The sequence below is a fragment of the Gossypium arboreum genome, chromosome 1, assembly GCF_025698485.1.
Source record: "Gossypium arboreum isolate Shixiya-1 chromosome 1, ASM2569848v2, whole genome shotgun sequence".
NCBI lineage: Eukaryota > Viridiplantae > Streptophyta > Magnoliopsida > Malvales > Malvaceae > Gossypium > Gossypium arboreum.
Genome location: NC_069070.1, coordinates 2,807,100 through 2,822,362, shown reverse-complemented (window position 1 = coordinate 2,822,362; position 15,263 = coordinate 2,807,100). Strand labels below are relative to the sequence as shown.

At 28.5% G+C, this 15,263-nt stretch overlaps 2 protein-coding genes and 2 non-coding genes across 5 annotated transcripts; 3 read left to right on the top strand and 1 right to left on the bottom strand.

The window, feature by feature from the left end:
• Positions 1-4,954: 4,954 nt before the first annotated feature.
• On the top strand, positions 4,955-6,849 carry LOC108481328 (molybdenum cofactor sulfurase-like). 2 transcript variants are annotated; one of them, XM_017784476.2, is made up of 2 exons: positions 4,955-5,288; positions 5,403-6,849. In XM_017784476.2, the coding sequence occupies exons 1-2, from the start codon at positions 5,091-5,093 to the stop codon at positions 6,753-6,755; spliced, it is 1,551 nt and encodes a 516-aa protein (XP_017639965.2). In that variant the 5' UTR covers positions 4,955-5,090; the 3' UTR covers positions 6,756-6,849. The 2 variants fall into 2 exon arrangements, with proteins under 2 accessions (XP_017639965.2, XP_052878227.1); XM_053022267.1 differs by having other exon boundaries at positions 4,955-6,849.
• A 1,728-nt stretch (positions 6,850-8,577) lies between these two features.
• Positions 8,578-10,286, bottom strand: LOC108482493 (G-type lectin S-receptor-like serine/threonine-protein kinase LECRK3). Its single transcript, XM_017785627.2, is given in 2 exon segments — positions 8,578-9,495; positions 9,498-10,286. Coding segments are annotated over 2 exon segments (1,383 nt in total). The 5' UTR covers positions 10,137-10,286; the 3' UTR covers positions 8,578-8,751.
• A 715-nt stretch (positions 10,287-11,001) lies between these two features.
• On the top strand, positions 11,002-11,073 carry TRNAH-GUG (transfer RNA histidin (anticodon GUG)). Its single transcript has one exon. It is a non-coding gene; the product is annotated as a tRNA-His (tRNA).
• Positions 11,074-12,832: 1,759 nt separating this feature from the next.
• Positions 12,833-12,904, top strand: TRNAH-GUG (transfer RNA histidin (anticodon GUG)). The gene has a single exon. It is a non-coding gene; the product is annotated as a tRNA-His (tRNA).
• Positions 12,905-15,263: the final 2,359 nt, after the last annotated feature.

Below are 15,263 nucleotides of genomic sequence, written 5' to 3'. Positions count from 1 at the left end.
TGGCCGAATTAATGGAGAGAGCAATATTAGTTTTACTGTTTTAGAGGATTAACTCATTAGGTAAAGCTTCACAGAAATTTTCGAACCGCATAAATAAATTTTTTTATGTTGATTATTAGTGTGTGGGGATAAAAATAAACTTACGAAAAATTAATGTTATATCTTTTTTAAGGATTTATTCACCTCACTTATATTACGGTGTGTTAATGAGTTATTGACAAATAAACCTCGAAGATTCAATGAACCAGACATTTTGCATTGACGAAAACAATCCACTAAGCATTGAACGGAGCATAACAATAATAGCAATTTTTATAAAGAGTTTTTGTAATAATTCTTTATAAAACAATCTAAAAATATAAAAAATAATGAAAGAACATATTTGACTCCTATTTATAAGAATTCTCATGTCTTTTCGTAAGAACACAACTATCTAAATAGATAGTCATATCCTTTAATAATAGGGTAATCTACAAAAATAGTCACTTTTGTTTGCCTTAGGTTACATTTTAGTCACTTATGTTTGAAATGTTACGTTTTAGTCACTTATCTTATTATTTTGTTACGAAGTGATCACTCTACCGTTAAGTTCTGTTATCTCTCTAACGGTAATCCTACGTGGCAGTCCAACTAGATTTTAAGTGCCAACTTGGATTTCTAGATAGGATAAAAATAGATTTTTAATTAAAAAATTTAATTAATTAAAATTTTTAAACTTAAACCTTAACTAAATAAACTGTTCATATCCTCTTTTTAATTTTTCTTCCATCTCTTTTTTTTTCGATGGTTTTTTTTTTCTCATTTGACTGGAAAAACTATTATTAAGATCAAAATAGTTAAAATCAAATTGACTGCTTCATAAAGATGGATTTAATGGAAGGTTCAGCCATGTCTTCTTTGTATTCCTCTATCTCTTTTATTCAGTACTGAAAAACAAAAGATTAGATTTTTTATTGTTTAATGAAAATCCTAAATTAAAATTCTTGATATTTTCTTCTACTTTTTAAAATGGTTTGTAAACATATATTTTATTTTGCATCAATAGACATCCCATAAAATGCAACCAGAAACATGTTTCATTAAAGCTAATTTTAAAATTTTCAGAAAAGGGTTGTTACTTTCACTGTTTTTGTTCCTAATTATTATATTTTCTAGTTCTTTCACAGTTCTTGAATAATTGGTTTCTCAATCAAATTTTTTCTATCTGAATCAACTTGTATGTTCACAATCTCTTTGTGGATATTCCAGATTATTGTTTCTTATTGCTGATTTCAACTATTTTGATCTTAATAATAGTTTTTCCAATCAAATAAAAAAAAATCTATTGAAGAAAATAAGAGATAGAAGAAAAGTTAAAAAGAGAAGATGAACAGTTTTTTTAGTTAATGTTTAGATTTGAAAATTTTAATTAATTAAATTTTTTTAATTAAAAGTTTATTTTCATCCCATTTAAAAATCTAAGTTGGCACCTAAAATCTAGTTGGACTGTCACCTACGATTACCGTTAGAGAGATAACGGAACTTAACGGTAGAGTGATCACTTCGTAACAAAATAATAACATAAGTGACTAAAACGTAATATTTTAAACATAAGTGACTAAAATGTAACCTGAGGCAAACAAAAGTAACTATTTTTGTAAATTACCCTTAATAATAAACGCTCTATATATTTTAAAAATGTATAGTACATGTGCGAAACTATTCTTGATTGTAAGGTTGTAATCGTGGAAGGGAAGAAAGGAGGAAATACAACCATGGACCAACACAAGTCTTTTTCTTGGACCTTAGAGGAACTAACTACGCAAAAGCAATCACCCGAACCAATACGCAACACTACAACTCAAACATACATAAATTTATATGTGAATATTATATAAATGCAAAAACTTTATACCATTCTATGGTGTATATGCTTTGGTCCTTTTCAATCTTTATTGCGTTGTTTTTACTTTCCAAACATTTCGAGAACAAACAATTAGATTGTACAAATTGGAGAAGACCAAAAACTTTGGCATTAATAGATAAAATATAAGTTTCAAATGCGTAATAATTGATCAATTTTGAAACTTCACCATTTATCACATGACAACGTACGTAGTTTGGTGGAATTTGTGGTCTGGGTAGTTTTTGAGTTCAGATTTCGACAACCTTTTTAAATATTTTCTTGATAATTTTTTTATTTCTTAAACAGTTTGATTAGATTTGTTAATTTATCTTTTAGAGGGTCTAAATTGAAATATATATTTTTTAAAGTTAAAAAGAATTTTTTTTTCTATTTTATAATTCTTTAAGTGACTTAAAAATAAATAAAAAATATTCATTTTGGGAGGACCAAAACCACTAGCTGCTCCTTGAGTTCAAAATGCATTTTATGCATCATTTTCATTGTTATTGTTCCGGTTGTTAAAATTAGATCTGCTTGTTTAGGACTCGATTTTGGTATAATTTTCATTGTTATTGTTCTAATTGTTAAAATTAGATCTGCTTGTTTAGGACTCGATTTTGGTACCAGCTCATAACGATCAAAGTTGAATAATGAGCCTATTAATAAAGCAAATTCAATAAAGTAACAACTGGTACCATAAATAAGCGGTCATAAATTAGAGAGTCTTGACCAATTTCAAAGGTCATTTAATGTAGTTGAAATAACTAGATTTTGGGTTGTTCGATTAAGTAAGGAAAATTTGATGGAATTTATACTCAATGCTATTATTATTTTTACTTTTTTCTTTCTTTTTATTATCTGAATATTCAGGAACTGAGACCATTCTAATGCTCCTTTTTGTCATGCATAACTTGAATCAACAATTAGGATAAGCACGAAAATGAAAATGAAAATGAAAACTTCTATGAATACGAGTACCCTATTACACAAGACTTGAACGGATGAAGAAGGAGGCTGATAAGAGCCCTGACCCCTTAAAATGAAAATTTGTTGCTTTTGACCCCAAATTCATAAAATCTTAAATTAATATGGTAAAATTATAGTTTGAACCCAAAAATATTAAAATTTCGATTTAACTATTTTAAAAATCATTAAATATAAGATAAAATTATATTTTAATTTCATAAAAATATATAATTTGATGTTTAAACCCAACAATTTTTCATGAATTTGGCCCTAAATGGTAAGTACAATAATGTAAAAACGTCTTGGATCCAAAAAGGAAGTTGGAAATTTCTAAAGCAAAATCATGTACGATTGTAGAGGAAGCCTCGTCGACAGTTTCGTATAGACTTAATTTAGAGAATATTCTTTGTACTTATTTACTACTTATATTATTATTGATATAACCATAAAAATTAGTTATTTTGACTAATTTGTGGTTTAAAAATACGAACTCAAGTTCACAATTTGTGTCAAATTATACCAAACTAAAAATATTTTTAAATTACATAATATTAAATTAAGTGCTTAACATTTACGAACATGTGATAATTTGACTCTTTTTTAGCTAAATTTGGCCCTTAACTTTTAAAAATGTCAAATTTAACTATAACTTTTCAAAAGACTTGAATTATTTTTTTAACAAAAATACTGACTAAAATGTTAAATCTTTAAACATGACAGCCCGCATCTGACGATTCACATGTACTTTATTTTAATTTCTATGAATATTTTTATTTTTGAATATTTTTATAATTTTAAAATTATTTATTGACGTGACATATAAGACAAATAATGTATGTCAGCATAAAGTATAAATAAACTTCCATGCAAGTTACCATGCCAATATTTTTAAGATTTTAATGTTTAGTTAACATTTTCATTAAAAAAAATCAAGTTAACTCATCTTGAAATGTTAATGGCTAAATTTAGCTTAAAAAGAGATCAAATAAATAAAAGATATAAAAATTGAGAACTAAATTTATCATTATACCTTTTTAAATATAATTAGTGATTTAGGTTAAAATATAATATTAATAATAATATAAGGACCAAATTATTAATTTAACAAAACCCATAACTTAAACAATGTAAAAACTACTAAGGCAGACTTGGGTGAAGTCTTTGTTTAATATAAGTGATTGAAAATTTGCCTATAATCGAGTGGTGGGGGCAAAGGGGCCACAATTGAGCTTGACTTGTACAACAATCCAAAAGTAAAAAAGGAAACAAGAGACCACTAATGTTAATAGAAAAAATATGCAATAAGTTATACTTACTTTTCAAAATTTTGAAATTTAATTCTATTTTAAAGAATTTAATCCCTCTATTTTTTATATTTCAAAATTTTTGTCTCTCTACTTTGTCGGCAATAAAAAAAAGAATACTCACTTAGCAGCTATGTAACTCAAAGATTGGCGTTATAACGAACCTATATTTAACAAAATAATTTTTATAGTATTAATAGTTGGACCTAAATTTTAAAATTTAAAAAGTAAAAAAACAAAATTCTAAATTTATAAAAAGTATAAAGAGTTATAGCATATTTTAAAATAATAAAAAACAATGAAAATGAAGGTTTTTTGGGCCTCCATTAAAAAGCCGTTCATTTCCAAAAGTTTTCCTTGCCATTTTCTGCTTGTTGGCTTCTTCATCTTAAGCATCTTCACGAGAATTTTAAAGCAACTTTTGATCATTTTATTGAAATTAAAAATAAAAAGCGAAGTAAGAAAAGTTAATCATATTCTTGTTGATTTAGAAAGCATGATGGAAATGCTTGACTTTGTATATATCACTATTATTATAAGATTTATATTTTATATAATATATAATTTTAAGAATATATATTTGGATTAATTTTGAGATATAATGATAAATTTCATCTTCAAATGTTTATGAATTTTATCATTTTAATTTTAATTTCTTTTAACAGTTTTCCTTTAATCATTTCATATTATATATGTAAAAAGTTGCACAAAACCCCTTGAATCAATTATAAATTGTAAACAAAAACCCATGTTGTGGATTTTGGGTCAACGAGTAAATGAAGAATATTAAATTTACAAGAGGACACATAGCATTGTAATCCATGGAAGACGAGGTCAATTCAATTGAGTAATGCTTGATGATGGGGTTTTTCAAAAAAAAAAAAAAAAAAGAAACCTGTCCCAATGCTAATAATTGAAGACTTTATTTAGCATTTATGTTCTACATAAACCAACAAAAACATGAATTTATAGACCAAGAAATGCAATCACCTTGGATAAGAGAGGCCTCTAAAGCCTGTTGTTCATCTTCTGGTTGTTGTCCGAATCCCTTCCTTGGTTTTCCCCATAATGTTGAAGCTTCTTCTTCTTCTTCAAAACCCCAAAGTGCTGCTGCATCACGTTACCAATTCGAGGTTAGCACCACTTCTTCTCTCTACCCTCATTTCCATTTCACCAACCATGAATCTCTCCCTTCATATCATGAATCCTTTGCTTGTTTCAACAAAGTTTACCCTCACTATTCCCAGACAGATGAAGCTGATAAGATCCGAGCTAGTGAATACCCTCATTTGGATTTGAATGTTGCTTGTTTTGATTACATTGGGCATGGTCTTTTCTCTTATTCTCAGCTTCAAGGGTCACCGTTTTTTGATATTTGTTGTAAGTCAATAAACTTGAATTCTCAGCTTTTATATGGTGAAGAAACTGAGTTTCAGTCTGGGATTAAGAAAAGGATTATGAGTTTTATGAATGTTTCAGAAACTGATTATACCATGGTTTTCACTGCTAATCAAGCTTCAGCTTTTAAGCTTTTGGTTGAATCTTATCCTTTTGGGTCTAATCAAAATCTTCTCACTGTTTATGATTATCAAAGTGAAGCTATTGATGTAATGATTGAGAAAGCAAAAAAGAGAGGAGCAAATTGCATGTCAGCTTGTTTTTCATGGCCTAATCTGCAAATTCAAACAGAGAAGTTAAGGAAGAAGATAATAAAAAAGAGAGGGTTATTTGTCATTCCACTTCAATCAAAGGTTACGGGGTCTAGATATTCATATACATGGATGAGTTTAGCTCAGGAAAATGGATGGCATGTATTGCTCGATGCAACTGCATTAGGTGCTAAAGAAATGGAGACTTTAGGGCTTTCATTGTTTGACCCTGATTTCCTTATTTGTTCATTTTTCAAAGTTTTTGGTGAAAACCCATCAGGGTTTTGCTGCTTGTTTATCAAGAAATCCATTGGTTCATCTGTTTTGAAAGGTTCAACCACTAATGTTGGGATCGTGAGCCTTGTTCCACCATTGAAGCTAGAAGCACCCAAAGGAAAGGCACCATTGCATGAAATTGAGGAAATAATAGATTCAAGAACCAGCAACACCCTACAATGCAAGGCCTTGGACCATGCAGATTCATTAGGTCTTGTACTAATAAGTAGCAGAACAAGGAGCTTGATTAACTGGTTAGTGAATGCATTGATGAGTCTCCAACATCCACATTCAGAAACTGGAATCCCTGCTGTCAAAATCTATGGTCCAAAAGTAATGTTTGACCGAGGTCCAGCATTGGCTTTCAATGTATTTGATTGGAAAGGGGAAAGAATTGATCCTGCATTAGTGCAAAAACTGGCTGATAGGAACAATATTTCATTGAGCATTGGGTGTTTACAACACATTTGGTTCGGTGATAAACATGAAGAAATGAAGGAGAAAGATAAGTTTCACCCTGGGATAGATGTTGTTACAGCTGCAATTGGGTTCCTTACTAATTTTGAAGACATTTATAGGCTTTGGGTATTTGTTTCAAGGTTCTTGGATGCTGATTTTTTAGATAAAGAAAAATGGAGATATAAAGCTCTTAATCAAAAAACAATTGAAATTTAGTCCAAAAACTTGTTAATTCTTTCATTCTTTGTATATTATTGTCTGGTATGAAACCTTTGTTGTTTCTCTTTTTTGGGGAAGCAAGGTTCTTTAATTTCAGTGCCAATTAGTTAATGAGATCTTTATACCAGGAAAAAACAGAGAAATCCATTAATGAATCTGACAAAATTGACATAAAGGCCATCACAGTTGGTGTCATTTCAGATATTAAATGATTGACGAAATTTCATCTCAAAAATTAAGTTATTAAGTTATTAAGGCCTTTCTTTTTTAAGTTTTGTCAGTGAATTTTAAGTAAAATTAGATGATTGATACAATTAATTAATTTTTATTAATGTGTAAAATATATATCTTAAATTTAAATTAATTTAATGATCAATGCGAATATGAGAGAAATAAGTTGCTGTGTAAATAAATAAAACTATATAACATCAATTTCAACAATTTAATAATTTAAATAAATATTTTGAATAATTTTATGATCAAATTGTTATTTATTTTAGTTAAATGACTGAAATAAAAATTTATTCATAATTTAATGACTAATAATCTAATTTACCTATTATCTAAGAAAAATATCCCATCCTTGTAAATCTACCGAGTTGCTAAAAAAGCTAGCGGGTTATGCACGTCATCCTGACGTCATACTGAAGTGTTTTAGAATTTAGGATTTATTAAAACATTTTTATACGTAAATTAAGTTATATTTTTATTAAAATATTTTTATTTTTATATAAAATTAATAATTTTTTATAATTAAATTTAAATTTGAAATCTTATGTCATTATATTCAAAGGCTGAATTGATTTTTAAAATTTTATTGATTGTTAATAAATATATTTATTACATATTTATTTTCTATCGGTTATATTTTAGTTTTTCTTAAAATAAATTTGTATTTTTATGGAAGGGTAACTCATTAAAATGTAACGTTTATATTGTTATTTTCTCTTTTAAAATATATATTATTATATATTTAATTTTGTAAAATTATGTTTGTATATAAATTTTAACATATTTTCAATTTATATGAATTTCTAAGGGTTAGAAACAAATTTCAATTTGAAAGGTTATTTAATATTTAAACTTTATTTGGTAGAGTGAAAAGAAAATTGGAAAAATAAAAAATTAGAGTGGTGGAAAAATAGAAAGATGAAAAATATATTTTTTTTTTCTGTAGGTTGCTTAGTAGCAAGGATGAAAAATAAAAAGAAAAAAGTAATTTCCTTTCCTCCGTTGCTTGGTAGAGTTGAAAAATAAAATAGAAGAAAATAAAACATTTAAAAATATATAATTTTGAACTAACATTCACATCTTTCTCTTTCGCTCTCCTTTCCTCTTTCCAATTTGAAAGGATATATTTTTATGCATTAAGATGAATTTTGAGTGTGCTTGGTTGAGAAGAAAAATGAAAGGAAATAAAATAGGACGGATGATAATTTTCCATCCTAATATGTAAAAATATTAAGTGTTAATAATTAGATTAAAATTTTAAGTTGAAACATTAAAAGATTTAATTTCTTTTAATTTTTAAGTATATGAATTAAATATCAAATTTCGATATCATATTTTAGTCGTCGTTATTCAAAACTATTAATTTTCAATTTTTAAAATACAAAGCGCTCTTATTGAGATTTTAAATTTTTACTTTTATTTTCAATTAGAATAAAATTAGATTCCAAAATCCTTTACTTTGTTGATAAAAAATGCATGGTTTCAATAGTATTTATTATGTATGACCTGATTAGATTAAATGTTTTCATTTTGTGAATCGTTTGTGATTTTCGATGGAGTTACGAGATAAAACACTAACCTCAAATAATAGAGAACAAGATTAAGCATCGATTAAAAAAATTAAAAAATCGACAAGGATGCAAAATATTAGATACTAAAAATAGTTCATAATCCACCTAACAAAACTAAGTAATGGAGCTAGCTTTAAATACATGCAGAAGCTCAGTTGTAAACAACCTTTATTTAGTCTACAAAAGCAAATTTAGATTGAACTAAAAATTGAGTTAGGATCAGGAGGAACAGGAACTTCAACTGCACCTTCCATCATTTGTATTACTTTCTTCATCATAGGTCTCAAAGATGGATCTTCTTGAATACACCATATAGCAATCATCACAAATTTCTTAACCTTTTTCATATCTTTCATGGCTTCTTCATCCTTCTCCACTAAACAATGCAATGTTCCACTCTTATAACAATCATAAACCCAATCAGCCAATATCATCTCTTCTTCTTCCTCTACATCTTGTTCGAAATTTTTTCGACAACAAATAACCTCCAGCAACAAAATACCAAAGCTATAAACATCGACTTTGATTGTAATAGCCATGTTTTTGAACCATTCTGGGGCAACATATCCTTTAGTTCCTCGTATTGCAGTTGTGGTTCTACTTTGATCGTTTTTCAAAAGCTTCGATAACCCGAAATCTGAAATTCGTGGTGAGAATGTGTCGTCTAAAAGGATATTTTCCGGCTTGATATCACAATGTATGATACGAGAGCTACATTGTTCATGCAAGTAACATAGCCCTTCTGCAATTCCTAAAGCAATTCTTGTTCTTTCGTACAAGTTTGGCCTAGAAATTTTGAACAAGAACTTTGCTAATGAACCATTTCTCATGTATTCATACACCAAGAGACGGTTTTGTCCTTCGTTGCAGTAACCGAGTAGATGTACTAAGTTTTTATGGTTTGATCGTCCAATTGCTGCTACTTCGGCTTTGAATCTTGGGTCGACCAGTAAGCTGCCACAGCATCATTAAACGGAAAGTTCGTGGTATATAGCAGAAGGTTCCCATCACGTTGCAGCATAAACTTGTACCGTCCACTTGAGTAATTCGTTTCCGTGTAGTGGGCAATGACTTGAGTGTCAAGTTTCATAGTCTGTGTTGGTAACAGCGTATCGGTAGGATTCTCGAAGCTCTGCCACAATATCGTATTATCTTGGCTCGCTAGCACCAAGTTCCCTGTGTCAAGCAAGGCTGCATATGAAACGCCAGTATCAGCCGAAATAGAACTCCAAATCTGCCTGCCTTTTTGATCTTTAACGACCAAGTTACCACCGGTTGTCAGTTCAACTATCGACCCTTTTTCGACTGGATCGTTTCTATTGGCCGACCAAACAACAGTTTTTTCAGGTATTTTGTCGAACCAAATTGATAGTAAGAAGCCATCCATTTCCATTTTTCGAAAACCGACAGCAAAATCACCCGAACGTGATGCCCGCCATACTAAGTTATCATCTTGTGCGACAAAGGATAAACCCAAGCTTATGTTGCTATAGCTTTGAGCAGTGGTTGTGTATAATAGTAGCAGAAAGAACAGGAAAAAACAAAAAGGACATTGTAGTTTAAAATCAAAAGCCATGGATGGATAATAAAGAATCTGTAAATTGTTGGGGATTTTGGAGGAGGAGCAGAGCAGAGGAAGAAATACAGGACAGAACAAGACAGTATTTTTACTTGCTCACAAATATGCAGCAAGGGAGCTATGGCTTCAGCTCATTTAGCTCATCTTTTCAATAAGAAAAACAAAACATTTATAGTCAACTTCATCACCTAAACATCCACCTAACACTACTAAGCTATATTGGAATTTATGAAAACATTACTTGCACACATAGGTAAGTTGATTTATCAATCTATCAGCACCTAATTACATTAAAAGCTATACCAACTCAGTTCATTTTGAACTAAAAAACCAAACTAGTGCTTGAAGTAACAAAATGAACAGCAGCTTGAACTTTAGCCAGCATAAGTATGGCTTTGCAGCTTGTTCTGCTTCTTGGCTGCTTCATGTGCTGCATTTGCTGCATGCATGCCAACTTCAACATAAATGAATATGAAGTCTCGTCCTACGCATGACCTGTTTATGCTTTTATATATGAACTTGAAACATGGTTTCATTGACTCTATACAGCAAGAGCTGCGTCCGTATCTTCTCCAATTTCATCTACCGGCCGGCCTGAATGTGAAATTAATAAAAGAAATTGGAAACAAATATGGTTAGTCAAGAAAATGACTTGCATTGCAGGCCATATGTATTTTAACTTTTTATAATTAGTCTTGCTATAAATTTTTTGATTTTAACTACAATGAGATTCATGTTGATGGTAGAGGCAGCAAAACATGCAGCCGTCAGGAAATAGAAAGATCAAAATGGAAGCTTGGGTTGAACTATAAACCACGTTCAACATCCCAAAAATTAGTAAATATTTAATTTAAAATTTTATGTGGCTGTAGTTTAGTGGTAAGAATTCCACGTTGTGGCCGTGGAGACCTGGGCTCGAATCCCAGCAGCCACATTTGTTGAACCATTTTTGTTATGGACTGAAAAAATCAAGGAAAAGAAGTTCATCTCCTAGCTGGTTTTGCTATAATCTTATGAGGTTTTTAATTTTAAATAAATAAATATTATAACTCAAAATTAAATTCAAGATTCTAAACTGAGAACTGTTAATATTTATTTATAATTAATTAACATATAAATTTATTTAAATAAAATTATTAGGATTTATTTATAAGTCATTATTGATATAAAGTTAAGGTTATTGTAGTTTGTAACATTTCACTCGGTGGGTAAAGAGTCATAAGTAATTGAAATCCGTGTTCATTGAAACGATTAGAGTTTGAGAGAGAGTGTGTGTGTTCTATACTCCTTAAAACCCAACTAATTTATTAATATCCTATCCTTGTAAGTATGAGTTGTCATGTCAGGACAATGAATATATGATGTTATAGGAATGCAAGTATTTTATTCATGTCAAGCGTGTGGTCCTCACGATATGAGCTCGCGGGATGTTGGCCTTGTGGGCATTCTTGTATCAGGAGGAAATTCTAGTTCGTGGCATTGACCAACGAGGTCAACAAGACGTGAGGCTAGCTCACGTGTGTAGGTATAACAATTATTCTATATCGAAGGGAAGTTATAAATTGATAATTTTATTATTTTTAATTAAAATTATTGAATGTAAAAATTGAAGTTAAAAAATATTAATTAATTTAAATAATTGTTAGGGGTTAGTAATTTTTTACCAAAGATAAAGTAGATATTCTTCAAATCATGGGGAGGTAAAAGTGAATTTTTTTTTAAAAACCTTTGAAGAATTTGAATAATTTTCTTTTGGGATAATGAACTTTGATATGATGTTCAATTTGATATATGAATTTTGATTTGACACAATTATACACATGAAATTTTGATTGTGGTTCAATGTATACATGAAACTTTATTTTTGATTAACTTGTACACATTCAAAGGAATAAATACATCAATTTATTTTTATATTAGAGTTATATAATTATTTGTATTGCAATATGTATACTTAAAATGGTGCTATATCGATAATTGTGTTAGTAATTTGTAAAATTTGAATTAAATTAATACTTCATATATAAAATTGCACAAAAATTAAAGCTCATGTGTAGTTTTGAGATTCTTCACTTTTTCCTTTTCTAAATATACTACAAAAGGTGTTAAATGTTTTTAGGTATTAATGATAAATTTAGCACTTAGCATTTATATATTTTTATCAATTTGGCCCTTATTTTTTTTAAGCTAAATATGGCCATCAACTTTTTTAAGAGAGTCGAATTTAACCATCAACCTTTCAATAAGACTCGAATTGCTATGTTTTAACGGAAATATTGATTAAAACATTAAATTTTTAAACATGGCAGGCAGTATGACAATTCATGTGTACTTCATCCTATTTTTTAATTTTAATTTTTTAATATTTCTATAATTTTTAAGTTATTTGTTGGCGTGACATATAAGGCAAATAGTGTCGTTTTAGCAAAAAAATACATGTGGACTGTCACACGGATTGCCATGCCAATATCATTAAAAAAATAATGTTTTAGTTAGTATTTCTGTAAAAAAAAATAGTGATTTAACTCTTTTTGAAAGGTTAATGATCAAATTTAGCTCGAAAAAAGAATAATGGTTAAATTGATAAAGATTAAACGTTGAGGGCTAAATTTATCATTTTATCTTTTCATAATTTGTTTTCAAAACACTTTAATTGAAATTTATTAGTGACCCAATAACGAAGTACCAACCAAGTGGCCGTAGTTTAGTGGTAAGAATTCCACGTTGTGGCCGTGGAGACCTGGGCTCGAATCCCAGCAGCCACATTCTTTAATTTTCTCTTTTTTCATCTGTTTCAGTGCATCTATGATCTTTTGCTATAATCTTATGAAGTTTTTTACTTACATGATTCGCCTTTTTGCCAACATTGCTCATTTATTGAATTTATAATAACATTGCCGGTGTGGTTTAATTTTTTAAACTTTTTTTAAAGGATTTTTCAAATACAAAATATAATCAATTATTACAATATATAGAATAACAAAAACATCAGAAATGATCTTGACTAAAACTCAAACCGTCGAATATGCATAATTGTGAACAATGACACTTCAACTTTGGTGCTCAAAATCAAGGTCTAAGCTTTTGGCAAATGTGTCGAGACTTCATTTATAAATTCTTTAACTTTGTAATTACGTTAATTAAATATCAAATTTCATTCAAATAAAAAGATGATAATACATTTTAATCAATTATATTCACACACTTAACTTTCAATATAAAATCATTTAAACATCTTTTTCTTTGGACACAAAGAGAGTTTAATGTAAGATTAATATATATTGTTGAATTTTCTGTCTTTTCTTTTAAGGTCTTGAAAGCTACTTTGAGAAAATATCATAACAAGTACCAAAATTGTAAATAAAATAATAATCAGTAAAGACATTGGGTCATTGTTGTTATTTTTAAAAGTTATAATTTTTCCCTACCTGCCACCAAATATATTTTGTTTCAATTGAGAAAATAAATAAATTTCTTTATATTCATAATGAACTTATTGACAGAAATGGGAAAATAATGTTAAAATCAATAAAAATAGCAAATCAAAGAACGTGAAACAAAGATGAACATATAATAGAAAAAATCTCAACATTTTCGAAGGAAAGATGAATGGATCAGAACATTGACTTAACTCACCTGAGTTATCGCGGTCAAAGGAGAGACATAGACGCCGATAATGATGATTGTTTTTGGTTAAAAGTTTGAAGAGAAATTTTTGAGTGTTACGAAGCTTTGAATAGTTAAAGTTGAAAAATGTATTACGAAATTAGAATTGATAAACACATTTTACACACAAAAAAAAATCATTTTATTTTGGCTTAGAAAATGACTTACTTTGACCAAGTCATGTTATGTCAAACAAACATGGGAAAATAAGAAAAATATTTTGTGTAAAAGGTTTTACATGAAACAAAGCACAATCTAAGTTTTCTTAGCACTAAATTTTATCTTTTTATCATTCAATTATTTTGGAGTTCTTTATATTAGTAAGTTAGTAATCAAATATGACAAAATTGAATAGTTAGATGATCATTTTATAATTTTTTATAATTAGGTGACCAAAAAGAAATTTATTAATAATTGAGTGATCATTTTATAACTTTTTATAATTAGGTGACAAAAAATAATTAAATATAAAATTTTATTTAATATAATTAGGAAAAATAGATGTTTAAAATGGCCCAAGAAGAGCATTAAGTGGGTTAGAGACAAATTCCAATTTCAAAGGCTACTTAAACATGAAGAGTCCTTAACTGGTTTAAGCATTTTAAGGCATATCTTAATGGCCATAAATAAGAGAATAATGCATTTGAACACTCAAACTCATATTATTATGTATTAATAGTAGTGCCTATATCAATTTAGCTAAGATTCCATAAATAAAAATCTCTTAATTTTTAGGTTTAAAAGTTTTAATCTAATCCGTGATATAATTTGTATTTATATCAAGATAGCTTATTGAATTCATAATAATTTATTTTTAATGTGATTACATGATATATTCAAAGAGATTGGTAGAAGGCAGGGTAGGGCCTCAGCCCCCCACCCCCACCCTTTGTATCTTCTTCAGAAAATTTTGAACTTTTTATTTTTATTTTAAAAGTCCCATATTCATAATTTGATTCTTTTTATGTCAGCTATTGATATAGTAAATTTTGATGAAAAATATTAATAATGGTAAAAATTAGATTGGAGTTTTTAAAATTTTTTTTAAGAATTTTATAAATACAATTACATGTTCGAGCAACTACAAAATATAATCAAATCATTACAGCGCACTGACATGTGAAATATCGGAAATAATCCAAATTCCAACTCCAACTCCAACATACATAATCAATCTTTGATAGTGACACTTAAACTTAAGTATTCGAAACTCGAAGTCTCAACTTTTACCTGATATGTCAAGGCTTCATTAACAAAATAACTTTTCAAATACATTAATTAAATATCAAATTTCATTCAAATACATTTTAACCAATTATATTCAAACAATGCTACTTTTCGATTAATCATTTTTCTTTTGAATACAAAGAAATTATAATGTAAGATTAATATATATTGTTGATTTTATTTATTTTGACTAGTTATCCATATTATCTTTGTTCTTAAATCTTATTCAAG

What these genes read in the sequence shown, in the direction of transcription:
- LOC108481328 (XM_053022267.1), top strand. Translation starts at nt 5,091, where the DNA reads ATGTTCTACATAAACCAACAAAAACATGAATTTATAGACCAAGAAATG.